General features: G+C 37.6%; 1 protein-coding gene and 1 long non-coding RNA gene across 2 annotated transcripts; one reads left to right on the top strand and one right to left on the bottom strand.

Moving 5' to 3' along the window:
- Nucleotides 1-3,068: 3,068 nt before the first annotated feature.
- On the bottom strand, nucleotides 3,069-8,439 carry tmem33 (transmembrane protein 33). The gene is made up of 8 exons (XM_008421110.3): nucleotides 8,316-8,439; nucleotides 7,554-7,620; nucleotides 6,019-6,113; nucleotides 5,736-5,923; nucleotides 5,460-5,527; nucleotides 5,043-5,176; nucleotides 4,223-4,306; nucleotides 3,069-3,333 (listed from the first exon to the last, which is right to left on the bottom strand). The coding sequence occupies exons 2-8, from the start codon at nucleotides 7,599-7,601 to the stop codon at nucleotides 3,204-3,206; spliced, it is 747 nt and encodes a 248-aa protein (XP_008419332.1). The 5' UTR covers nucleotides 7,602-7,620; nucleotides 8,316-8,439; the 3' UTR covers nucleotides 3,069-3,203.
- Nucleotides 8,440-8,968: 529 nt separating this feature from the next.
- On the top strand, nucleotides 8,969-26,141 carry LOC108166608 (uncharacterized). Its single transcript, XR_001776966.2, has 2 exons — nucleotides 8,969-9,767; nucleotides 25,196-26,141. It is a non-coding gene; the product is annotated as an uncharacterized LOC108166608 (long non-coding RNA).
- The last annotated feature ends 513 nt before the right edge of the window (nucleotides 26,142-26,654 follow it).

The following is a 26,654-nucleotide window of genomic DNA, read 5'->3' as shown; positions in this document are numbered from 1 at the left end:
CAACTAGCTAACATTACCACCTATGCTTTATTGTGCATCTTTATTATGTGTGTGCATGTCTGACACCCTGGATGAGAAAACCAAAAGAGAGAACGTGTTGAATGACATGCAAAACCTGTTGATCAATGTATTCAAGGTTCTTTCTTTTATCATCTCAATAAATAAAATAAAAATTCATAGCTATAGAAATAAATGCATAAATAAATGAGCCAGAAAAGTATAGAGTGCCTTCTCTGGGTCGGGGAGGATATCCTGCCCCAAGTGGAGGAGTTCAAGTATCTCAGGATCTTGTTCACCAATGAGGGAAAAATGGAGCAGGAGATCGTGGTGAAGAGAGAGCTGAACCAAAAAGCAAAGCTCTTGATTTACCGGTTGATCTACGTTCCTACCCTCATCTATGGTCATGAGCTTTGGGTCTTGTCTGAAAGAACGAGGTCATGGATACAAGCGGCCAAAATTAGTTTTTCCTGTCGGGTGTCTGGGCTCTTCCCTAGAGATAGGATGAGGACAGATATCCAGGAGGGACTCAGAGTAGAGCTGCTGCTCCTTCATGTCGAGAGGAGCCAGTTGAGATGACTCGGCATCTGGTCAGAATGCCTCCTGGACGCCTCTCTGGTGAGGTGTTCTGGGCACGTCTCACCTGGAGACCCCGGAGAAGACCCAGGACACGCTGACGATGTTTCTCAGCTGGTCTGGGAACGCCATGTGTTCCCCCAGAGGAGCTGGAACAACTGGCTGGGGAGAGCGAACTCTGAGCCTCCTTACTTAGGCTGCTGACCCTGCGACCCGACCCCGGATAAACAGAAGATGGATGGATGGATTGATGAATGGATGGATAAATCATACACACACTCACATGCGTGATACACGTAGCATAATAGAATAGAGACAGTAATGTTAGCTAGCATGGTTAGCTAGCTAGTTTCAGGAAACGTGCTCTTTTGCACCCCCCCATGCCCACATAGACACCCACACACACATAATGGATGTTAACATTGTCCATTATTGACATTTCATCATTGTTGTAAAATTGCTGCTGTTGTCATTTTGTTTTAAAAATGTTGTACAAATTCTCAGAAATGTTCTACAAATTGTTCTAAAAACTTTTAAAAAAGTAAAAAAATGAACATATTTCAAACATGAAATAATTCTTGTGTGAAATAAAACACAGTAGAAAGTATTATGCAAAACATTTTGAATCAAAATGACAAAAGTAGCATAAAAACACATTGTTTGTAACCCGGGTCAAAAAGGACCCACTCACGGAAGACTGTATAGTACCTGAGTGAAGTTGGCCTTCTTCTTCAAATCAGACAAAATTGGTGTCAAACGTTTGTGCAGCAAAAATGTTCGTTTGTGCCGCTATCATTTTAAAGATACAAAGAAATGTTTCTAGAGGTCATCCAAGGTCAACCATCCCCCCCACCTTCTTCAAACCAGACAAAATGGGTGTCAATCAACTCGGCTACGTTTGTGCTGGTTTGTGCAGCAACAATTTTCCTTTGTGCTGCTTTGGCTTTGAAGATATTAATGAAAGTGTAAAGGTCAAAAGGTCAACCAGCCCCCCCCCCCCCCCTTTTATGAAATCCAACTTTCTTTACATCTTTAAAATGAAAGCGGCACAAATGAAAATTTTTGCTGCACAAACCAGCACAAACGTTTGACACCAATTTTTTTTATATTTATGAAAGTGTAAAGGTCAAAAGATCAACCAACCCCCCCACTTTTATGAAATCAAACGGGGATGGTTGACCTTGGATGACCTCTAGAAACATTTCTTTATATCTTTAAAATGATAGCAGCACAAACAAAAATTTTTGCTGCACAAACCAGCACAAACGTTTGACACCAATTTTGTCTGATTTGAAGAAGGTGGCAACTTCACTCAGGTTTGCATAGTCAGTCACTCACGCATCAGAGGGTTATGAGAGGAATGTTCAAATTGCCGACAAGAATCATGGATGTGCATTTCATTTGCCAGCAGGGATTAGCACAAATCTGCTCATTATGCTGAAACTACCAACTCCTGGTGTAATGACCATGTATCTGTACTTGGCTAGGCACCAATCTGACCTGACCAAAATCATAGTAAATCTATGCTGAGACAGGAAAGCCAACAATCCCATTACAGAAATCAAGTCTTCCATAAGTCCTCAGTTAATTGTCCAACAATTCTGCAACAATTCCGTTTTTTGTTCTAAAGTGCTGTGCAATATTAAACATTTTTGAAAACCTGAGTTTTGGGTTAGGGTTATTGTGTAATTAATCTACGTAATAGAAGATTAACATTTTGGATTAGAAGGTGAAAGATTTTTCAATATTCTAATTTACTGGAAAATAAACTGCATAGAAAATCTTAGAATAAGAAATGCAGTCACTGATTAAAATCTCTTAGTCACTAAGTTGAGAAGTTAATGGAATTCAAAATAGTTAATATTTTAGAATTTTTTTTAAGAGATAACTTTATTCTTGTCATAAAAATGTGGTGTCTCCTTAGGCATAGAAGCACATATAATGTAAAGAAAAACAGGCATTTGAGGAGGAAACTACTGCAACATCATTGAGTTAAAAAAGTTCAGAGCTGTGATAAAAATTGAGAAACAATGTAAGGATGACATGCATTGTGCAAATTAGATCATACATAACTGACAGCAAAAACTGTCGTACCATAAAATATTCTTAAAAATACAGCAGATATCTTTTCAGCTAAACATCCATCAGACAACCTTGTAAAGTAATTATGGATGTTAATGGAACTTATTTGACGGCATAGAAGGAAAACGTTGAAGGTGAGGCATTCAGACATTTCATAATTATTGACAAATAAAACCAAAAAACATTTCTTTAATAAAAACATATTCATGCTTCAAGTCTCTATAATCTTAGAATGTTATTTTTCCATCACAGAATAAACATTTTTATGAATAAATAATGACATGAAAGAAAAACCTGCCAAAACATGCAGAGTGCAGCTGATATCTGCTGTGCTCTGATCAGCCAACAAAAACAGAAATATCACTATCAAATTTCAGTGCTTTACAGGCCTGTCTTCAATGTACAGGTACAAAAGGGAGGTCAGACAGTAAAGTTGACATTCAAAAAAAGGTTTCTTCCACTGATGGCAATGTCTGCCCCCTTCATAATTTTAAGTCACATCGCAAATGGCAGAAAAACTAAAATGGAACAACATCTGCGTAGTCTAATTAGACCCCTGTGGGAGCGAGGCGGCTGATGAAGGCGATGCTGCTGAGGCACATCCTCCTCAAAAAAGCGGGACAAGAAGGTTTCATGATGAAGTGCTCCAGAAGAATTCGTAGCTCAGTGAACAAGGTGCTACAGAGGGAAAATCATGTTAGAATAATAAATCTGAAAGGTGTCACTACAGAAAAACAAATTACTAAATAAATATTCGTCCTTAGTTGAGGTTGGTGGTATATTTATTTACACTGCATAGCAGCTCAGACACCATCAAAAAATATTGTGTTTTTCTGCTATAAATGTGGTGACAGAGATGTGATAATTCAGCCTTTTTTTTTTTTACCTGGCCACCTCGCAACAATTGAGTTGACCAATAATTTCACTCTATGCCAAAGTATTCTAGACACTAATGTGACGCCATCAGCACAAACATTCACTAAACTGGGTCATTAACTGGACAGCAATCTCCAATGCACCTGCAAATCTACCTAAAACCCTAAGAAAATAATTAATCAATCTGCTGCAATGACCCAGGCAAAGTCTAGACTTTAACTTCTTGTTGTAAAATGCAGAGGTGGAACCTAAAGAGTTGTGCTCAGAAAATCTAAATAATCTAAAGCAAAGTTATATAAAGAAGATAAAGTCATAATGTTGTGACAAACTTAAAAAGTAAAAAAAAAAGCAAAAAAAAGAACAACTCACTAAGTTATTGTTGATAAAGTTTGTTATCCACCTATAAAATATTTCTAAATATTTAATTCCCATCATATATATGTTTAGAATCACAAACTATATGCAGAGAAGGAATAATCCAATACTGAATTTAAAACAAACACTCACTGAATGAACTGTTGGATAATATGCATAAAGGTTATATGCATATTAAAAAGGTTTTGATAAGAAAGAGCAAATAAAATGTACATTTATCTATAACCTATGGGAGTTAGCAGAAATAAATTCACCATATGCACATGAAAAACCATGTTTTGATCCTTCTTTTGATATACATTTTTTAACACCTTACCGGCAGTATGGGTTTCTTCTGGATGTGTAGCGCAGCGTGAGGAAGCGGTAGTAGATAAAAGGCAGCAACAAGCTTCCCTGACCACTGTTGAAGACAATTAACTTCAGTCAAGTTTTATACAAATGCATTAGGGTTTATTGTGTCACTTATTTTGAAAAATAGCTTACTGTGATAAGAATTTTGATTTATTTTTCCAATAAATTCTACTTGATGTCTAGGAACCTCCAAACGTGACTGTCATCAGGATTGTTACTTGTACTATTTTAATCACTGTTGGATCCTTGAGAATACAAATTAATATATAAAAAAAAAATCATAATCTGAATGTAGTTGCTGTGTGCAGCTTTTTTTTACAAATCACTCTTATGTACCGAAGAGGCCCATTTTAAAATGGGGCTGTGAGAGCAGAGCAATACGTTTGTTTGTGGGGCTTTGACTGCAGCGACATGCAGTCCGAGCTACAGCTGCCTTCAAGAAGATCTAAATTCAAAACCAGCAGGTCATAAAACTCAAACAACATGTAACATCAATTCACAACATGTCTGTTGAGGCACTTTACAAAAAAAAAGAAGTGATTTCAATCACACATATGTTATGTGTGATTGCATGTGTTTGTCTTATAGTTTCAAAATCTGAATGGACTCATAAATAAACCATAAATATCTTGCGCATCAGTGCATTTCCTACCTAAATTACAATCAAAACCAACAGGAAAACTGGTATAATGTGATACAATTTGACATATTGTATCACATATGACTAAGATCAGGTTTTTCTTTGCCTTGTGACAACAATAACATCAGTTAAGTTGGAAACAGACCTGAAGAGCATGAAAACAGTAGCCGGCATTAAGAAGATTTCATTGCAAGCAATAAACTTCAGGATGTTCTGCTGGTTGGCCGTTAGTCGGTCGAGGAGGTTTCTGATGAACATCAGGCTGCCTGGACCCATAGACTGTAGTTTATAAGAAACAAAAGTCAAGCACTGTTGACAAAACTGTGCAACAAATTGCTTTTATTTGGGCACAGAGTTTACCTTGAGTAAATGCAAAACCAATCACAATTCTAGTTATTACTTTGTATTTTTATGAAATTTGCATCTCCAAACAACGGCTGCTGGGATAGACAGAAAAAACTCAATTTGACTGCTTCTAATAGCCCATTTCAGCATTATAGTGTGTTTGGAAAAAACATTTTTTAATCATATTAGATGCAGTTGATTAATGGTATATACTCACATCAAGAACTTTCTTTGTGTAGGTGGTTGCATGAAGTAAAGAAAACAAGAAAACTGGGAAGATGCTCACTGAACACAAAGTTAAGGACCAAACTAAAGCTCCTCAAATCACTCAGGAATGTTAATAAATGTAATAAATATAGTGATATGATATGCTAAAATGACTTAGATTAATGCAAAATGAACAACTCATGGCAATTATTATTAAAAATTAAACCACAAAATAACATAATATTGCTGGAAATCTGATATGAAAACCACGTGAAGTGAAGGATACTTGTAATGGGGTAAGAGTTGACCAGGATCAGAGAGTACAGCAGGTAATGACAGCTGTCCTCTTGCAGAGCTTGGGCCAAAAACGCTCTGCTGAGCTGAAAGCGTGGAAGTCTCTGGTGTAAACGGAGGGCGCTGGTGAGGGCATTAGCTAACAAGGCTCTTTGATAAAAGTGTGCTGCTGCTTGAGGCCTGAAATCACAAAAAGAGACGTAAAGATGTTTTAGTGATTCTGGCTTTGTGCTGAAACTGCTGAACTGTGGTATAAAGCAACAAGGTGAACTCACCCCAGAATTGGCAGAATAAACATTACAGAGCAGTAGACTGTGAAGAGACGGGAAAGCCACATCGCTGTTTCCAGCTTACTGCTCATTAAGAATTGCTGTGGGGAATAAACATATGCATGATTTTAAAATAAACACACATTGAGATGATCACTGAATTGATCATCTCAGTAAGATGAATTAATCTCGAAAGAGTAAGAATCCCTTTATTGTCATTGTTCAAGAAAGTACAACTTTAAAAAAAAAAGGCTATACAGCAAAAATCAGAAGAACTTATGGACAGTTTATATTGTTACAGGTTTCAGTTTTTATCACCACCAGCTTTAGGGATTTATCATAATCAACTTATTTCCCCAGATGGGAAACTTCACAAAAAAGGTCTTCCAGAAGAAGCAGTGTAACAATCCACATAATACAAAAGCATAAATGTAGCAAAAACAAAAGAACTAAAAAAATATTAAGATCACATATTTATAAAAACTTTTGGACAGGGAACAAATGAATTTTTGACCCTATTGCTCCTGACTAATTTTCCTCTGTATCTATATCTATTAGTGCTTTTAATTTGTTTTTAGTATTTGGTGAGAGGCTTTCAGCTTTTGTTTCTTGGCACAGAAAGTTTCAACGTTTTTGCTCCTTTGGATTTGAGGGTTATTGTGCTATAGAATATTGTGCCATGCCGCTTACCAGAATGTATTAATTGGCCAATAATCTGTTCATAAGACTAGCTCCTTACATGCGTCAGTACATGTGCATGTATCCATTTTAATGATCATATTTTGCGCAGTTGTGGCTCTGCTGTAGAAGAGTTTGCTTATTCTGAGAGTGGATTTATTTAAGCTACATTTCTACCAAAAGCTTCTTTCAATAAGTCTTTCAGCATTTGATTATTACAAAGACACTTAAGGACAAGGAAAATGATCCATGACAATTAAAATTAAACTATAAAAGAAGAACAGTAATAGGGCAATCAAAGCTCCTTTTTACTGTCCATAAATAAGTCACTAACTTTAACCAACATCTATCTTGGATCTGCAATAGATGTCCAATACCTGGCTAGCTGACAGGAGCAGTTATCCATTTCTTTCAGCAAGATAGGCTTTGACCTATAATGGCATGTTTTCTTATAACACACAAAAAACTGGGATTTCATTAGAAAGCCATGGTCTTTTAGGATCTACAAAGTTTCATCTAGAACAGAAGGCAGCTGAACGTACATTTTCTTTGTAGTGTAGCAAATGTCACCTTTTGACTAAATAAAAGTACTATTGCAGGTTAATTCACTGATATTACAATCAGAGAAGGCATTAATCAATTGTTTTGACTTTTCATAACGAGACCTAAAACATATTCAGAGTTAAAACAATCTTTTCTTACTTTGGCCAAAATACTTCTGTCTTTTCAGTGTAATTTAAACTACCCCAGGATTTCAGTTATTATGGAGAGAGAGAGAGAGAGAGAGAGAGAGAGAGAGAGAGAGAGAGAGAGAGAGAGAGAGAGAGAGAGAGAGAGAGAGAGAGAAGAAACAACCAACTCACCACAAACCCCAGCTGGGGAGGAGGGTTTGCCTGGTTATTGTCTGCCATATTTCAGGGTAAGGTTGCTCTGTTGAAAAGAAAAAAAAAATATATATATATACACATTATATATATATATATATATATGAAATTCCTTGTAGTCAAACCGTGACATTATTTGACAATTATTAATTACCTTTCTTTTATTGAGCTCATATTTTAAATGATCATAGATGTTACTTTTGTATTCTTAAAATGATCAATCATTATTCATCACAACTGGCCACTTCTTTTACATACTGTTAAATATAATTCCATTAAAAGTGACAGCATGTAAAAATGAACACACGCATATCTGGGGGGCACATTGAAAGGAAAGGCTATTCGTGGTAATCACCAGGACATACATAAGAACTAATCACCGCTAATTGCGTTTGATATGCCCTGTGGATGAGCTATCAATCTCGCTAACCGGCCGAAATGCCTTTAAGTAGTTTCAGTAGTAAAGGTATGAATAAAACAAGCACAGAAAATACACCACGTTACGGATTCTAAAACTAAAATCTGCCAACAGTATATACGCATTTTTCATCTGTAGCTAACCGTAGCAGAAGATGGTCTAGAATATTCTGTTGGCTTCGTTGTAAGGTTTCAGCTAACGCTAGCCACCTAGCACCTACTTACCACCGGTAGTCAGGTTACTTTGACTACGAAATATTTTTAAGCTGCCCGGGATGTTCAAACATGTTTGGATAGAGCTTAAAAATATATTTTTGATCTTACATGTGGATCTAATAAAGCCGGTCACAGCGTCGAATATTTCCGTGTCATGCAGATCTACGCTCGTCACTCCTGTGTGTAGTAAATGATCAGCTGACCTTCTGAAATGTTAAAGCAGAGCCACATCTCGCGATATTTTAGTAAGTAGTTTCAGAGAACATTGCCCTCTGGTGGTGAACTCTGTTACGAGTCAACGCGATCACGGAGTTAATAATACCGGTTCATCTTCAAAATAAAATTCATGTTACCTAAAAAATATCTGCTTATTTTATTATTCAGTTAAAAAACGGTACTCATGTTTGTTTCACAGTTATGTCGGTATACTAAAAAGTATGTCCAATGTAGCCAGTATCATTCAATAAATTAGAATATTGAAAAATTGGTTTATTTCTGTAAGTCACTAAGTAAAACATATTAATTGCACAAAGATTGATGTTTCAAAGCCAATATTTCTGTTAATTATGATTACTTTAATTAATTTAATGCATTAATTTATTTCATTAAATTTAAAGCAAGAAAACGTACATTTAATTTACACTTATTCACACAACAATTGTTTTTAAAATTGTTGTCGTTATTATTTCACCCTAAAAAACGGTACTGACTCATTTTTAAAAGCTTGAAATTAATTCAAAAATCTAGTGAGTGGATGGAAACTGAAATGGTTTTGGGAAAATGTCACTGTGGAGATAAAATATTGAGGGCAATGATTGTGCTGTTTGATGATTTTGTTGCAAAGCTGGATTTCGTGCGCATGACGTTCACCACACTAGAGTGCGCCTGCGCCAACTCCCCACCTCATTTCAGCTTCATTCTACTTCATGCTATTCCAAAACCATGTTCCCACGATAAAGGATTTCCTACGCCATCATTATCACCAAACAATACAATCACATACTTGGTAAAGCTTTTGTATATATTTACACGTCTTTTTCAAAACTCCTGCAGTTGCGTTTGTTACCATACATTTTAAAACCACCAGGGGGCGCAGTCGACCAGACTATGACCCTGCAGCAACTCGGCCTGTAGCAGTCCAGGGAAATTATTTTAGCTTTTAGTGTTCTTATTTGGTCGAAACATGTTTAAAATCTTACATCTGGCCGATTCTGAGGGGCATACACCCGAAGATTATTGGCAGCAGTGTCGCAGGATGATGTGTTTGCTGCAGATGCCATTTGAAAATATAGGCAGTGTAAGCACTGTAGAATCTAATTATTTCTTTGCAAAACCTAATTAGGCATTAAAAAAGGTTAACGCCAGCGCCTGAAACGTTTTTGTTTAATAATCCCATTACTGCCGGCTCATCATGTATAAAATGGTGCAGGAGGACACTAAGTTTCCACTTGTTAAAGGGAATCTCTGAGAAATAGTCGCAGGTTTTTGACACTATCTCCGATTGGGAAAATTAGGGTTTGTAATTAAACAGCGGAGACTCAGCTCAGCACAGCGCACAGAGTAAGTAAAGCTGCGGCGCCCGACCTGCTTTGCATGCATTTTCTATGTTTAATTGATGCTACTGCTTGCCAGCTGCGAAACACTTTTCTCTTTAAAATTTCCTGTTTGGGCATCAAAGACCTCACTACGCTGTAGCAAAACAGATCTCAAATATTATTATACAGCCTGCTGGATTTCGAAAGCGTCAGCTCCTTTCGGACCGCTAACAGCCACCAGAGAGCTCAAGGTGAGAATTTAAATGAGATATTTTCTGGCCGAGTTTTAATTTGGCGCTGCTCCATAGGGAAAACTGAGGAATACGCCGCAAACCGATTAACCATGCAAAAGCATTACGACATTGAAATAATTAAAGAATCTATATCTATATAGTGTAATATTATATTTTGAAAAGTCTCGCATCTTTGAAAGTCTGCAGAAATAGATCCAGTGACTTATAATGATCTAAATGTGTAAATATGCACAATTTTCTCACAAATAATTATATTCCCGATTAATAATTTTGATCACAGGTCTTTTTTTAAAAAATGTAGATAAATCTATTGGTGAGGTTTGCCTATAGTTTGAAAACACATAACGAATAAAATGCGGTTTTAGCCTATCGAGGGGTGTTTAGAGATGAAAGGACAAAACGCTCTAAACATTCATATGATTTGACAAATTCAATGTGGCTCCATAAAATAATGGCACAGTTTTAATAGAATATGTTCAATAGAAAAAGTGACCTCATAAAAATGATTAAATGTAGAAAACAGACTTTGTAAAATTGATAATACAATCGTCGATATTTAATTTAACTTTCACATTGATATTTGAAATAATCATCCGTTTTAAAAAAAAGTCTTTGTTTACAGAAGCTTTTTAACGCACACCGACAACGCGCAAAAAGGAAAAACAGATCTCAGCTTTTTTTTTTCTTTCTACGAGCTTTTCCTTCAAAGCTTCAATCGTATTTAGCATAAGGGAAATAGAAAGAACGAAAAGAAAAGACCTCAGAAAGAAATAAACCGTGTCCTCGATGAATTCAGCCAAAAACAAACAGGCCGTGGAGGGAGGTGAAAGTTTGATGGGGATGAGAGGAAAGACGCGGTGAATTCTCCCCGAAGAAACCAGGCGGGTCAGCAGCAGATCTTTCTGCTCTATTTCCTCTTTGTTGGTGACGCCTTTCTGTTTTCACTTATATTATGGCGTAATGAAGAATATCAAGGCGCGTTCAGGTTTGAGAGATTATTTTATCCTTAATTTGATTCGAGTTAAAAATCGACTGTCTATGTTACTATTTTTTTAACATAAAAAAATTTAAGTTACATACATAAAAATGTCCTCAACGATCGTCTACATCGATTTTCAGTTTTGAAAACATTTTAAAATATGTTCGAAAAACAAAACTGTACAAGTATGAAGTTTGACAATTACGCGTCTGTTTTTTAACGTATGGTTTGTATAACCACCCAAAAATAACGAGTAGTTGTATCTTATGTAATTATTATGTTTATAGTAAAATGACTTACACTTCGTTTAGTTTTAATTAAAAATATAGAACTGGATAAACAAACAAACAAACAAACAAATAAATAAATAAATAAATAAATAAATAAATAAATAAATAAATAAATAAATAAATAAATAAATAAATGTGACTAATCTAATACAATGCTCATTATCCAAAACATCCTGTATGTCGCTGTTTAACTTATATCCATAAAAACATCAGAATTCAACGTCCTGTCTCGGCGCATGTCATAAAAGACCTGCAGGAATCTTCCAGTTTGCCACAAAGAAAACGTTTTCATGGAAGTGTTGTTTTTTTTTTACAGGCTCAAGTTCTTTAAATACTTTGACTTTTCTTCATCAGCTCGTCTTATGTCGGAAAATATTACAGCCCATAGAAAATATTGCATCTTATACAAAATTTTCTTTATGAAAAAAAGAAAGAAAAAAAAAATCACCGAGGCAACTTAAAGGTACGGTCAAGATACAATTAAAAATATATTAAGAAAAAAGTGTGTTTTATGATGTGAAATCTTCTCCAGATTAAACAGACGGGATGTGACGGCTGATGTTGGTTTTCTTCTGAGATCAGCTCATTGTTTCCTGATTAATCAGATGATATCTGATGCCTCCCCGATCCTCTGAGCAGCCTGACACACGGAGAAAGGGGGTTCCGCCTAAAAGCACTATTTTTCCCCTTTTTGCGTACTAAAGCGATGTTTGTTTGTGACTTGAATGGGGGCCCATAATGGAACTGATGGCATCAGGATTGTCACCACAAATGGTCTGGGCGTTTTGCGGGGCTGTTTGACAGAGCCTATTATGTCATTGGTCACGTCCTTCCACTCCTTGCTCGGTCGGGTTTCAATGGGAGTGAATTAATCATATGGTTTGAGAGGGATCAGGCACCCTAATGCACTTTATGTCGAGATCTACAGTGATCAGAGACCCGAAATATCTTTGTCTGTACCTGCAGACTGAAAAGATACTCATGGTCCTGAAGGGACAGCTCCAAATTACTATTAAATATCAAATCCAGCAAAAGATTTCAAACAGATTATTGCGTGAAAAAAATGTTTCTTTTCATTTGGCATCAACAAAAAGTCTCCACAACTCTCCTTTGATCGACTTTGTTCTTCTTGTTTCAGGCCTCTTGTAGGAAAAGAAAGGAACTTCTTAACAATTGACGCAATATACAAATTCGATCATTTTAAAAGAAATGTTCATTTCAAACTTAAAAATCTTTAAATCTTTGCATTTGTAATAGAAACGTTAAATTATCCTACATGCAAAACTGAAATTTGGAAAGAGTTCAAATTATAACAGGTTTAAATCACCTATGTTATATTGTACAATAATGTTTAAATTATAACATATTTACTCTATTTTTCAACAAGCCCTACCTACACACTTGGGTAAACACGTTGATGAAACAAATATAAAATAACATATAATAATGATGTGATGTTTTATTTGGGTAATCAAAAGAATTATGTTCATATAACAGCTAAACAACACATACAAAGCAAGTTTTTAAAACTTTATCTGACTAAAGATTAATTTGATCAGCTGATTTTTCCTCCAATGTAGAAAATGAATGTAACAAATATACAGAAACAATAATTAACTTTTCAAATCTGTTTGGTGGCATAAAACTTGTTCTATGACAGGCTAAGAAACAAAGTTAGCTGTTAAGTTGGACTTTGTGAAATTGTGAAATCGGGAGCAAACAGAAATTATTATGAGTTCTTGAATTTGATAAGTTCATATAAGAATTTTGAAAACAATCAGTGTGACCAGCCTGGAAAAACGACATTAAAACGACATTAATGGTTGATTGGACCAACGTTAACGTTTAAGTGAGATTTATTATCAAACATGGACAATGGTGAACATACGTTTATAATTCAGTAACTTCATTAAAAATCTAAACCTACATTTTAATGGGTAATATTTAATACTTCCACAATGTCAGTTTTATAGTGTAGGATCACAGAACTGCAAGATTTAAAGTAAAAAAGATGTAGATTTGTAGTTAAGAATGACATTTTCTCCCAAAAGAAATAATTTAATGAGTAAGTAATGTTTTACCAATGTTTATGATGTTCTTTGTGTTTAACTGTAAAGGTTCTCAAGCTTCATGAAGAAACAAATCCAATGGGCTTTTGGAGATAGATCTGTAGCTGAAGGAGATTTAAATTTAACGTACCTGTAGTGTTGGATGCTGAACTTAACCTTCACTGAACATTACATTTCCAGACTTATTGTGCTTGATTATAAATTGCTAATGTTTAAGTACCTTCAAAATGTCTTATTGTACTCTGGATTGAATATTTTCAAACCTACAGTTGCTTACAAACTGTTGAGGGCGCAGCTCTTTTTACACTTTAATTTGATTAATAATCCATAAATTGACACGTGTTCAGGTAAAAATAAAACCTGTTTACGTATTGAAGTTCTAAAAAGTGATAGAATTTTGAGAAACGTGTGGATTCTCACTGAGCTGCTAAACTTAGATCATTTCTACTGGAAAATATAAATTCACAGATATTTATTCATGCTTGAAGAAGCAAAGGGCCATCTGGAGATCTCCACAACATGTAAGGCTTTAAAACAAATCCATTAGCTTTATCAATTATGTGAGTAGCCTATATGTATATCTTAAATTTAAGACACCGCCGCCATTGGTTTGCCAGGAGGATAACGTTATTGCTTTATCAACCACAATCTAAATGTGAATTAATCAAGGCTCTCTGTGTTGGAGCACCTATGCCTGAGCATTGTTTGGCTGTAATGGATGGCTTTAAATTTTGACGTTATTATTTCCCGTCATTTCTGGAAACAAATTGAACATTTATTGCATATATATTAAAAATTATACAGTCGTCGGGAGAGGCTGATGTCTCTTTTATTGAGGCGCACCGAGAGGTGAGGTCTCACCGGATCAATTTCCCTGTCTTGTTACTCCCGCAAGAGGATGTTTGGAAAATGCCTGCACCGCTAAATTGATTCAGAAACGAATTCATAACTTGAGGCGTTTAAGCAATTCCACAGCGCCCAGTTTTTAATCCTCACTCCTTCTTTTATTTCAGGTTGTGATTGCTCCGAGCATCCAAAGTTTTTGCAGCATCCTGTTGTTTATTTTCACTTCTGCAGCCGTCTGTATGTGTTTGCCTATTTTTCATTCTTTGTTTAAAAAAATGCATTTAATACACTGGGTTTTGGGTGGCTTCACAAACATAGCCATTAAGGAGTCACAATGCTTTTATTGTGCACTTGATCTGAAAATAGAGGCCGGTCTGACTGCGGGATCCAGACGAACCTATGGAAAAGGCCTTGTCTTTGTCTGCCTGTACCAAGACGAATGGCCCGTGTCAACCAGATGATTAGTTTGCACTATTAAATTGTCAAAAAGGAAGGATTTTCCCCTAATAATGCCTTTTGGAGAAGAATTATGGAATTCAGAGTTGTTTGCAACTGCTGGGAGACTTGCAGGGTTTCACGGGGGCGAGGGCGAAGGTCAGCCAGAGTTCTCAGCGCTGCGGCCAGTGTGGCGCAGCAGTCAGAGGGGATGTGCAGACAAATGCGGGTCTATTTGCTGCACCATGGGAAGATTAATTTCCACATTGTCCAAGACGAAGGACATCAATGCAATGACACTCCGATTCTGGACTCTGTGTGTGTTCAGCAGTTACACAAACTGCGCAAAATTTGTGCGCACAAAAGTTCATGTGCTATTAAACTTGCTCTTTGGGTGCTATTAAAGTCACCCAAAGAGCATCCAAAGGGACAATCCAATTCAGTGGTGACATTTGCCATCACTACTGTAGCTCATTTGTACCTGACTTTGAGTGCAAACAGTGTCATCATCCACAGGATGTTTTGTATTAAACATTTTGTATTAAACATTCAGAGAATAAAAAGGCTGTCTTGAGGCTCTGGTCCTAATCTCTCATCTCATCAACAGTAGGCTGGCCAAAAAGGGTTTAGAACCAAAATACATTTGAATAGCGAGTAAAACAAACGTTTTTAGGTAAAAATATAGCTGTAAACTAAATTATATGAGATTTAAATTTATAATTGATAGCCCCAAAAGTATTGCATCAGTACATAAGTATGAAATTGTTTACCTTCAGGTATAAAATAGAGGAAGTAGTGGATAAAATGGCAATATATGGATTGTAGACTGAATTGGAGTCATTTTAAAATCAATACTAATTTTTAAGAGGGGCCCAAAAAAGGTTTTAAATAGGCATTTGGTATATATACAAAAACAATGCTGGTGTTAGAAAAACTTGCATTAATTAAATTCATTCTACAGTTCTTTACATTTGTGAAACAAACTAATGTGGGCACCAAACAAACTATCCAAGGGGCCCACATCCAACTAAATCAATAGATTTTTTTAAGTAGTTGAAAATTTAAGTAAGAAAATGAACTGAAACTGAACCTTTGATTTCATTTTTAAAAGTGCGACTCCCACTTAGCTGCAAAACTGCATGCAGTGGCACCAGACGTGTCGCCACACATGAGCCGTCTATCTGTGTGCCTTGTCAGCCCGTCTTCATCCAGGAAACCCCCTTCAGTCCCACCCAACCTCTATTCTAGTGCCAACGTTTTGTGTTAAATGTTAACAACTTGGCCTGATCTATTTAATCGGCAACAACAAAACTGTGTTGACTCTAACACTCGCCTCCATTGTGCCCATTATGCGCCTGCCCTCACTTGAAGATTTATGTATTTTTGATATTAAATTCCTTCTGTCATCAAGACTGCTCTCTTGTTGACTTTTCTTGACCCATTGACCCTGTTCCCCAAACTTTCCCATATTTAAGGCGGGAGCCGCAGCTTCCCTCCCGCAGGCTCCTTCTGCTGCTCAATGCTCTGTGGCTCCTTCTGTTGGCATGTGCTGTTTGCACTGTTCTTGAACTTCAGTGAGCTGCCCTGTCCCCGTCCTGTACTCTGAACCCTGCACAATAATCTTCCTTGAAAATAACAACTCAGTGTTCATGAACTTCTGAAGTCATTTGAAGAAAACCAGATGACTTTGAGGTTTTTAAGGAGTCAGCAGCTGATCCTTGAGGCGCCAAGTACTTCAGTCTTGTTCTACAACCCTCCCCTCTGCAGTCAGAGAGTGACGGATGTCCATATACCTTTGCTATATATGATGTCCATGTTGCCTATACAAGACTCCCTCTGGCTGCCCAGCTTGCTAATTAGTTAAACAAACGCTAATACTAATGATCCCACTGGCCTGGTGAGCTCTGGGGTTTTTGTTCGCCTACTTTGCACCAGCTTCTCCTGCTGGAGACTTGGCCCCACTGACCTGAGCTATCATGGCACTGCGAAGACTCCTGGACCGCCCTGGCCGGAGTCCATCCCCCCCAGGGGCCAAAGGGCAACGTCCAAGGCCCGGGAATGCCACCACCAGCTGCTTGCAGTGACACCATTTACAAAAGAAGCTTGGTGAGCCATCCTTCTAAGGGCTGTCAGTGTTGTGAGAGAGCTGGACTGACATGTATTTGCTCACTGGACCAAAAAGTGGAGGTCTGGTCTACGCAAAGAGTTAAAACTCATATGCTGTTATAAATACAAATTAAATAAAGCATAGAAAGTCTGCGCCATTTGAGAAAATCTCTGCATTGGTAGATGTTTAAAAGTCAGTTTCAAATTTTTCCAAAACAAAAAGAAGATCACATGTAGACAAAATCAATTTCTGATCAATCAAGCACAGGAATACTGAGGTCATTGAACCAGGCATTGTCACTTTTAGAAAATAAAATCAGTATTTCCATAAATCTTTTCAGTCAAGTTAAGTATGAAATACTCTAAAATATTTTATAGAACATTATGATGAGATATTTAATTTTATTGATACTTTATTGATCCCTTTATTGGGATCTATAAAGTATTTTTGAATTTAATTAGATTGAATGACTTTGGATTTGAAAAAATATTCTGTAGACTAACATCAGCAGATGACACAGTTCTCCAAATCACAACTGATTGGAGAAATTTTACACTGGACCTCAAGTAAATTGGATTTTGTGCCTCTCCACTCCTCTTAACTCTGGGCTCTTGATTTTCAAGTGAAATGCTAAATTTACAAAGAAAACGTTTAAAATTTTCTCAGTCCTTGTTCTCCTTAGTTTAGTATATTAGTTTAATGCTACATTAATATATTGATACTAAATTAGTTTAGAATTAATGCAGGGAAAGCAACAGTTGAAGTTCACATCCTGACTGGGACACGTCTGTGTGTGGTGGGACTTGAATGCACTGACTTCAGTTGCAGTCCACAACAATGTTCATCTTCTCAAAACTTCTAATCAGACGACTTTTCCTCACAATCCTAAGGCCACACTTTTGCTTGTGCAGCTTGTTCTATCATACGTTTCCCTTCCATCTAACTTTCCAATAATATGCTTATATAAAAAAGAACAGATTATTCATGACCTGTTGTGGCTTGCCCCATATCTAGGTGGTAGTGACTAATGATAGTCTAAGCTGGCTATATTATGCATTCATTTAAACTATTTGGTCTTATAAAAATTTCCTGAATCTGAAATTTGGACTTAAGTCATAGTCATTAAAACTCGTAGAATTAGACACGTTAAAATATAGAATATGAGTTTCACTTAAAATAGTTAACTTTTCCGTTTGTTCTCATTTATTGCGATTGGCCTGCTGATTAAATATTATTCATATTTATTTCAGACAAAATGAGTTCATTTTACTGAAAAAAAAGGAAGAAAAGAAAATATGTAAACGCCAATATTTGGTTAAAATGAAGTCAGGCACTGGATTTTGTATCATCAAGCTAAATGTTGGTAGAAGTCCTCATATTCCCGTGAACAAGGTGAGATAAGTTGCAGGGTTTGGACCGTCCTTTGCCTTTCCTCCTCCTCCTCTTCCTCCTCTTCCTCCTCAGCGCGCAGTGCGGTTAACACCGGCCCCATTACACGGTGTCATCCGCGGCTCTCGGTTGTTATTCGGACAATGTCTGGCCATTTACCCTATCTGTGTCTGCGCGCTCTGCGGAGGTCTCGACAGAAATTGATACTAATTGCGGGGACTGTACACTGCTGGCTGCCGGAGCGCCTGCAGGCAGCTGAAGGACCTGCTTGTCACCGCCTAATTGACAAGGGCTTGTCTGTCCTGGGAGCAGCTGGTCCTAAGCACTGGCGCACAATCGCAATCTTGACACGGTCTCCACTCGCCTGGAGGAGTTTTGAGGGGAAACGCCGTTAAAGGGAGATTTATTGAATCTCCCTTTGGGTGACGGTGTATTAAGTACGCAATATAGGCTTATTTCCACGGGTGCAAAGGGGAGCCACGCTCCTGGTATTAATAACAGAAGGTCGCAATTAGGCCAGACAGGTGACATTTCTTGTGACATTATAAATCACCGCAAACAAGACAGGAGTGAGTAAATAAAAGCGCAGGGAAATCGGTTTTAGGGCAGCGTTATTTTACTTTGCGCAGCTACATGCGCACAATGAGCTTATGTGCACAAATTGCATAAATGCAGGAGGGGTGTGTGTGTTCACCAGTCATTCTACTGACTCAGACACAAATAACATCGACTCTCACAGTAAAATGATCGATTCATTATTCTGGTCTGTTTCTATTAGAGCATGCCATTATATCACCAAGAGGAAAAAGCAAAGCAAGTATTGTTTTGGTCTGCGAGTGAAAAAGGGTTTTCCTCAACTTTCCCACTGCCTGTAAAGAAACGCTGCTTTTCTGGCCCCTTTTGAACTGAAAATCGTGATTTTTCCCCTGGTGATCTCCGGACGCGCTCCTTTCTTTCTCAGGAACAATGACAACACTGGAGCACCCCGCCGGTGCGCCGCGGTTGGGGATCTCTCGGATTGTTTTGGACATCTTTGGATTTCATCAATCAAAATGACTGCGGTTTTCCATAAAAATGCTGAAATTTGGTGCTGGAACCGAGCGAGCAAGGTAGAAAATACGAAGCTGTCCTTCTCGATGATAAATGGCCATCCTTTGATTGCGCAAATAGAGAAATTCGTGCCGCAGCACTGAGAAACAGGCTAAGGTTGTTGAAAGAGGGGAAGTGTTGTCTTGCGTCAGATCATGACAGAAATAAAAAGCAGGCCGACATTAGGCTCTAAAAGCAAGTGCATTTTCCCAAACCAAGGAAATCTGGGAACTTCATAGCAAACAATCTGGACATACTAAGGAGAATGAAACCAAGTGGCCATTTAGCAGAGTTATTACCACTTTATATTCTATACTGAAAACACAACATGCAAAAGGTTTTCTCTTCCGTTTTTCACACTAACACTCTGATTGACAAACAAACTATCCTCTTACTGAGCTATGGCAGAAACAACCTGAATTACAACCCATAATAAACACATGAAGCCGCTCCAGAGTCCTTGCTCCTACTCCAAACGCATAATCGCCTATTACTATGCAAAAGTTCACTTACCACACATTAATACCTAAGTATCTATAAAAAACTACTTATTTTCCTAAAAAGCAGTAATGATTTAATATGGACATGTCTCAAGGTATTTTTTCCAAATGACCTTAATGTTACACCTAATTATCCAGCATTGACATTTTGTCCTGCCTGGGGTCAGCAGGTCAACAGTTGCAGATTAATGGCATCTAGGGGAGGAAACAAGGAAAGGCGACTATAATACCTTTATATTAGTTTATAATTTAGTTAATGATTTATCTCTAATTTGTTTTTGACAGATTTTACTTTAAATCTGACTGAAGGTCAGGACTTATTAATTCCGGACATCCACTAAAATGGTGTCTTAATTTATTGTAGGAAAAGCAGCTTTGTAAAGTAATTGCAGACTGGCTCAGAGTTCTTACACACATACAAACAAAAACAGCCATCTTATTGTGCTGAGCTACTCATAAGCGGACATGTTGATGTCCTGCATACAAAGTGGACTTGATCTTTAGGTCCCAGGCTGATGGTCAGATATCCTCCTTCAGCATTTTCTTTGATGGAAAGCAGAATTTATGTTAATCTAGGCAAGTTCTCCAAGTCGTGAAGCAACAAAACAGGCCCAGAGCATCACACTACCGCTACCATGTTTGGCTGTGCACATTCTTTTTTGAATTGCGGGTTTTTAAACCAATGCAATGGGATGCAGACCTCGCAAAAACTTCTACTCTTGTCGTTTCATTCCGTTAAATATTTTCCTAAATGTTTTGTGGATCTTCAAGATATTTCTTGGACGATGTGGGACAGGCTTTATACTCTTTTGGGTCGGCAGTGATTATGACATGGAACTTGAAAACGTTAAGCCTTGAGAAGAAATGCAACATACTGGTGATACTTGATGTCATTTTTGTCCAGGCTCCTTCTGACTGTTGAAACTTGAATTTTGGTGGTAGCTAAAGCAAAGGAGGCCTATAATGCTTTAGATGTTCTTCTGGGTTCCTCAGAAATGTCAAAGTTGAGTCATTGATGTCCTCTTGGAGCAATCTTGGTAAACATTCTGTCTCCACTGTTCCATGCTCTCTGCTTTTGTGAATAGTGTTTCTCAGTTTGGTTTCCTTGAGTCTTAGAAATAGTTCAATAATTGTTTCTACAATGATGGTCTTTGACTATATTTTTCCTCTGTTCTTGAATTTCTTTAAATTGTGACATGATGCATTGCTGTTTGAGATCTATTCATGTTGTCAGACATTTTCTATTCATGTGATTTCTTAATGGTGGCTGGGAAAATTGAACCAAATTGTTCGATCCTTAAACATCTAACAAGTGGAAGAATGATGTTTTCCAGTAGAGTCATGTTGGTTTGAGAACTTTCTTGTAAAACTTTTGATAGTAACATTTTAGTGATGATCTCAAATATATAAGACTGACAAAATAAACAAAATCAGAAGTAATATGTAAGAGGGGGAAACTTACTCACAGCACCATATATCCAACATCCCAACATATTATTAAAAGAAAAAATCATTCTCTGTATTTGTTTCTGAACTGCAGAATGATTTTAGTCTTCACATTTTATCTATCTGGACAGAAATGTTCTTGTTTCCATATAGCTTATTTTCAGTATGGATTCCATCCCCTCCATCCTCTTCCAGCAGATATAGCAGAACTGACGGGCTTGTCGAGCTTGAAGAATTGTTTAATTTCAGGGCCCTGGCGTTTCCTGAGGTGAGGTCTGCATTGGCTGCTAATAGAGATCTAATTGATGGGCCGAGTCCCGTTTCCGTGCTCTCTCTCCTTTTATTGCGCCCTGGCGTCTGCTGTAAAATAGGTCTGTAATCAGATTCCGCCTATTCCTCCTGGAGCAGGATGAGAGCTCAGGGCTGCAGAGAAAGACGGAGATGGGGGCCAAAAAGAAAGCGAAGAAGAGAGAAAGAAATCATTATTAAAAAAGTTAAGCCTTGAGAAGAAATGCAACATACTGGTGATACTTGATGAAAAAGAGGATAGCCTGCTGAGGAAACATATATTGTGCTCTCAAATGGGGTTTCTTTTCTTTAAATAAACCTGTTATTTATACTGGATCTTAGTGTGGTTTAACACTCTTCAATGACTAGCTTTCTTTTTGAAATCTGTTTGTCTTTATTGGTTTGCAGTGTTTTCATATCCTTTTCCATAAATGCAAACCTACAGGTTATTATAAATCATTCATAAATGCTTCCAGCAAAATTACGTCTTTCACACTTACAACTGCAGTAGCTGATGTGTTTTCCACTAAGTTTCTGCCAATAGTTCTCAAAGTCATTTCAGCTACTAAACCTCAAAATAATAATCCAGAGAAGTTCTATTCTGAGCATTGTTTGTTAAAGTCTAAAAATATTGGTAATGAGGCAGTTAATAAAGGGCATAAAACACCAACAGTTTCCATCCTGATTCAAATGCTCTAATATCAGATCCTTAGCTAAACTGTTTCTCTTTTTTGGTGCGACTTTATATCTACAGAGATAGTAAAGCTGTACAGATTGTCCAAAATATTTTTTTGAACAAATCTGAGTTCCCCACAAATTAGTTCTTCCATCCCTAACAATGACCTGAACAGAGGTAGAGAGATTGTATTGGCCGCTGCAGGTCCCTGCCTCTCTGTGACATGTGAAACACTGACCATTAAACTTTGCAACATTTAAAGCAAATGGCCAAGGTTAGTAAGCAGCAGAACGACCTTTACTGAATGTTTCATCCACTCAATTACAAGAAAGAAAATCTCAGATGAGTTCAACGACTCACTAATGAAAAAAATATCTTCGAGGAACAGTTTTTTATTTCATACCTTCTTTATATTCAGTGGTCACATTTTGCCCGGGTACAGTTTTTGTAATGGCACAACAACAAGTAGTTCAAATTAAGTGAAATGGTGAAGAATGAAGAATGATCAGCAGAATCATTCTTCTTAACCCAGAAAATAATTTGTTCGTGACTATGAAAGAATAGTGAAGCGAATACACACTACAGTAAGAGTTAGGTTACTATTACACCGTCACGTCTACAAAAGTTTCACAGACTGATAAATTTCTCATTCTTGAAATAACATTACCTGCAGAGGCAATCAATCTTTCCTATTAGAGCAACAAGCAGATGCAGTGTGCTAAATCATCCTCCACAAACTGAAGTACAGGTATAAAAAAGCCAAATGAGACTGTGTAATTATGTTCCAGTGATGAAACAATTCAGAGGCTCTTATCAGCTATATGGCTGGATTTGAATATTACTAGAACATACTAACTGAGTCCTGTTTGGATCCGTTTGTGGACTTTCACACATCCAGCTCAGAACTACTGTGAGGACCTTACTTGCTTTGAAATCGATTTGATGTCAAATAAATATATATATAAAAAATACTTTGAATTGAGTTTCTCTTTGGCAAAGACACAGAGTTTCAGGTTAATTTCTCTACATATCCAGGTTCTGACAGCAACAAACAAAAATATTTTTCTTGGTACTGCATAAATCACCTCTGAACAAAAGTATTCAAGATCAAATTGATCAATAGAAGCAAAACATCCTGGAAAGAGTTTGATCTGTCAAACATAAAAAAATACAGTATTAATTGCAGTTGTTGTAGTTTTAAAAATGGGCTTCAGCAAAAAACAGAACACTGAAATATCTAATAATTCAAAATATGAACAAGTCACATTAAAACAGAGTCATAAACCCATAATCACAGTTAACTGCAAGGGACAATGCGACATTGTGGAATGAGTGGGATGTAGTCCAAAGCAAAGGCAGCATCTGTTCAGTGCCCAAGTGAACTCAGAGCAGAGACATTATATTATCTTTCACTGTCCATGTAATCTGAGAAATACACTGATCAGCAGAATTTGTTCAGATTGTATACGATACATTTGCTTGTCTTTGAGGCAGTGGATGTATTTGGTAGACCCATATGAAAATCCTGAGGAAAATACCCCACAGGTGGAAGTTCTCAGTTGTAAGTCGTGTCTCTTTGATTCTGCAGTCACAGCAACACAACTGCAGAATCAAAGGGTTGATGATGTTTCTATGAGCTGACAGGAAAAAGTGATACATAATAGTAGGTTAGATCTTAAGTTCAGAACTTTGACGTGAAAGTGTCAGCAGGGTTAAGGCATTCAATACTGCAGTTGTTTGTATATATCATTGGAAAAAGATGGTTCTGCATCTTAAACTTCGCTGAGAGTGCGACACCAAAGTCACAGCTGTCTGCTCAGCCTGTGGGAGGAAAATTTTGTCATCTGTACCCACCCACTGGGGTCCGTCAGAGCTCTCTGTGAGTGGCCATGCACAGTCATGACTGAGTCTGCAAACATACAACGATAATATTCTAGTTCAGTGATCCAAACATGCAGCAGTTTAAAAGAAAGTGTCAGATGACCATCAGAAGTAAAAAAAAAACAAAAAATAACAACGATGTTTCCTTTTAAGAAACAAGTGGGGGAAAGTCTGTTCTTTCCATTTGGGCAAGTTGTCTCTTATAAACCACAAAGAAAAATATCTGCATTGATATTCTGATGAGAAATATATTAATTCTTCTCAGATCCTTCCTTCTCCTTTTTCTCTTTAGTATAGACACTATAATTATTAGTGCAGTGTTTTGACTAAGAAAGCCATAATGAAAACTATAGATTTCTGGGTGGAACACCCTGGTCCAAATGAGCCAAGTATAGTTCAAACCTGGACTAAATGTACTGTACTGCATTACTGCACTTCAGGTGAAGTGTTTGTGTAAAAACTGAGTTTACATGCATTTAGATGTTTTTGACTATTATGAATTATTTGACAATACCAGCAACAATCCTTTTAAATTAAAAATATTTCTGTTAATCCTTTTAGAACCTTTCAGATGTTGCTAGATGACCCATTGTAGGCTCCAGACCCAAACTTTGGGAACCACTAAACAAATTGTGGTTTGCTGAGAATTCATAGCCATGGCTGGTAGATATGAACAAAGGCTGCAAAGAAAAATCATATATTTATTTTTCTTTGCAGACGATGTCTAATGATAAAGGAGAGAAACTGAAGCAACTCTAAGGCAAAAGGGAAGGTTGGGAAATTTTACATTTAGAAGCTACAGAATAAGAAAATGGTGTAGGAGTGATTTAGGCATGGCTTTTTCACCTAAAATATAATTATTTCATAATTCCATTTAATATTTTTACTCTGTCTATTATACATATGGTTCTTCTGCTTAATGGAATTGTTGTTTTGAAGTAGTTCTCAACTTTTCTTCCTTCTTTTAATCCAATTTTAGTACCATCAGTATGTGCTTCATACACCGAAAAAACCTCATTTAAGCTGAAATAAGAAATAAATGTGTTTTCATGACTCAGTTTTCAACCTAATCAAATACCACACAGGCCAAACCACCATTGTTTTCATGCAGAAAATGTCAGTCAAATCAGACTGACAGCAACAGACACAAACTGATCCTATATTTTCCCTCTCTCTCCTCTATTTCTCTTCCCATCGCCTATAGCTTCCTGGAAGGCCGTGATTGGCCGGCTGTCTGGGTAGTGATAGCAGCCCTGGAGCCGAGGATGATTGATGACGGCGGGGGCAAGGCCGACACTGGCAGCATAAAGCTCCATAGACGCCTCAATAAAGAGCCTGGCCAGTGGAGAGCCTGGGCCCCTCCGCCTCCGAGGACCCACGGCTAGAGGAGTGCATGGAGAGAGGCAGAGGAAGAGAGGGAGAACGAGAGGTGCTCTGTTGTCGGATAATCTGTTTAGCTGTCGAGCCAGCAGCCGTCTGAGGCTGGATAAGTGCAGCGACGGATGTGTGTGGGGTGAAAATAGCAGGGGTTGGCTGGTGGAGAGCTGGAGGGGGAGAAAGAGGCAGAGACGGAGGGGTAGGGGATGGAGCGGGGCGCATAATGGGAAAAAAAGGGAAGAAGATGAAGCAGAGGGGAAATGGGAGAAGCAGAATGGCTGTTTACGCATGCTAAAAATGATCAACGAGCCAAAAAAAAAGTTGACCACAAGAAAGTGAGCGATGTGACCCCTCACACGTCAACTCTGGTGGTCATGACTCAGCCAGCCAATGCATAACTGCGGTGACCTTTGGTTCAGAAGATCAATGAGACCCTGCAACGTTGGATTCCTTGGGAGTTGCATCCACTGATGTGCCTCCAGACCACATGCAGCCCTGTTGTAACCCCCATCTCACAGCAGCTCTGAAAAACACAATTAGGCTCCAATCTGCTCCTACCAAGACAGCTTTCAGTGAGTCCAGCATGGCAACACGGAGTCCTGCAGACCCTCCTGGCTGGAGTTGGCAGGATGGAGGTCAGAAAGAGACGAGTGATCACAATGACGGCGTCTTCACTCTGCAGGAACTGGGAGGGGTTTTGTCGGACTGTTTTAATGTAAAGTTTAACATATTGGTGCAGTTTCTGATAATAAATCTAACATGGTTTTATAGAATGTGTCTGTTTGTTGTGTTTTTATTCCTGATATGCTGGCATCATGCATCGGATCACACAAAATAAACTGGTTTAGTGTTTGTAACAAAAGACCAGAGAAATAAAAAAACATTGTAATATTAAAATGAATTCATTATTACTTTTCCTTACATTGAACTGAAGTCCACTTTGAAGATAATCTTAAATTGTGAATTACAGGCAAAATCCAAATCCATTTAAATTGAGTTATTTAAATTGGAAAATGAATTAGATCAAATGGTTTAACATGCCATGGACTGGCGACCTGTCCAGGGTGACCCCACATCTCACCGCTGACCGCTGGAGATGGGCACCAGCACCCCCACCCAGTAGGGATAATGGAAGGATGGTTTAACAAGCTGATTTCATTTCATTGCAGGTGTTGACTTTTATGCCAACAACAAAATGGTTATGAGAGGCTTGACAAAAATATGAAAGACTTATTGTTTCATAATAACCAGATAATAACCAGAACCAGATCCCTATGGAAGACTGG

This window comes from Poecilia reticulata, chromosome 10 (assembly GCF_904066995.2).
Source record: "Poecilia reticulata chromosome 10, P_reticulata-male-v2, whole genome shotgun sequence".
NCBI classification, from domain to species: Eukaryota; Metazoa; Chordata; class Actinopteri; order Cyprinodontiformes; family Poeciliidae; genus Poecilia; species Poecilia reticulata.
This window is presented reverse-complemented; position numbering and strand designations above follow the sequence as displayed.

Bases quoted from the DNA above. Each gene is read 5' to 3' on its own strand.
- tmem33 (XM_008421110.3), bottom strand. From the start codon at position 7,601: ATGGCAGACAATAACCAGGCAAACCCTCCTCCCCAGCTGGGGTTTGTG. The intron at 6,114-7,553 runs GTGAGTTGGTTG...TATTCCCCACAG, and splicing joins CTCCCCAGCTGGGGTTTGTG to CAATTCTTAATGAGCAGTAA. The intron at 5,924-6,018 runs GTGAGTTCACCT...TTGTGATTTCAG, and splicing joins TTTATTCTGCCAATTCTGGG to GCCTCAAGCAGCAGCACACT.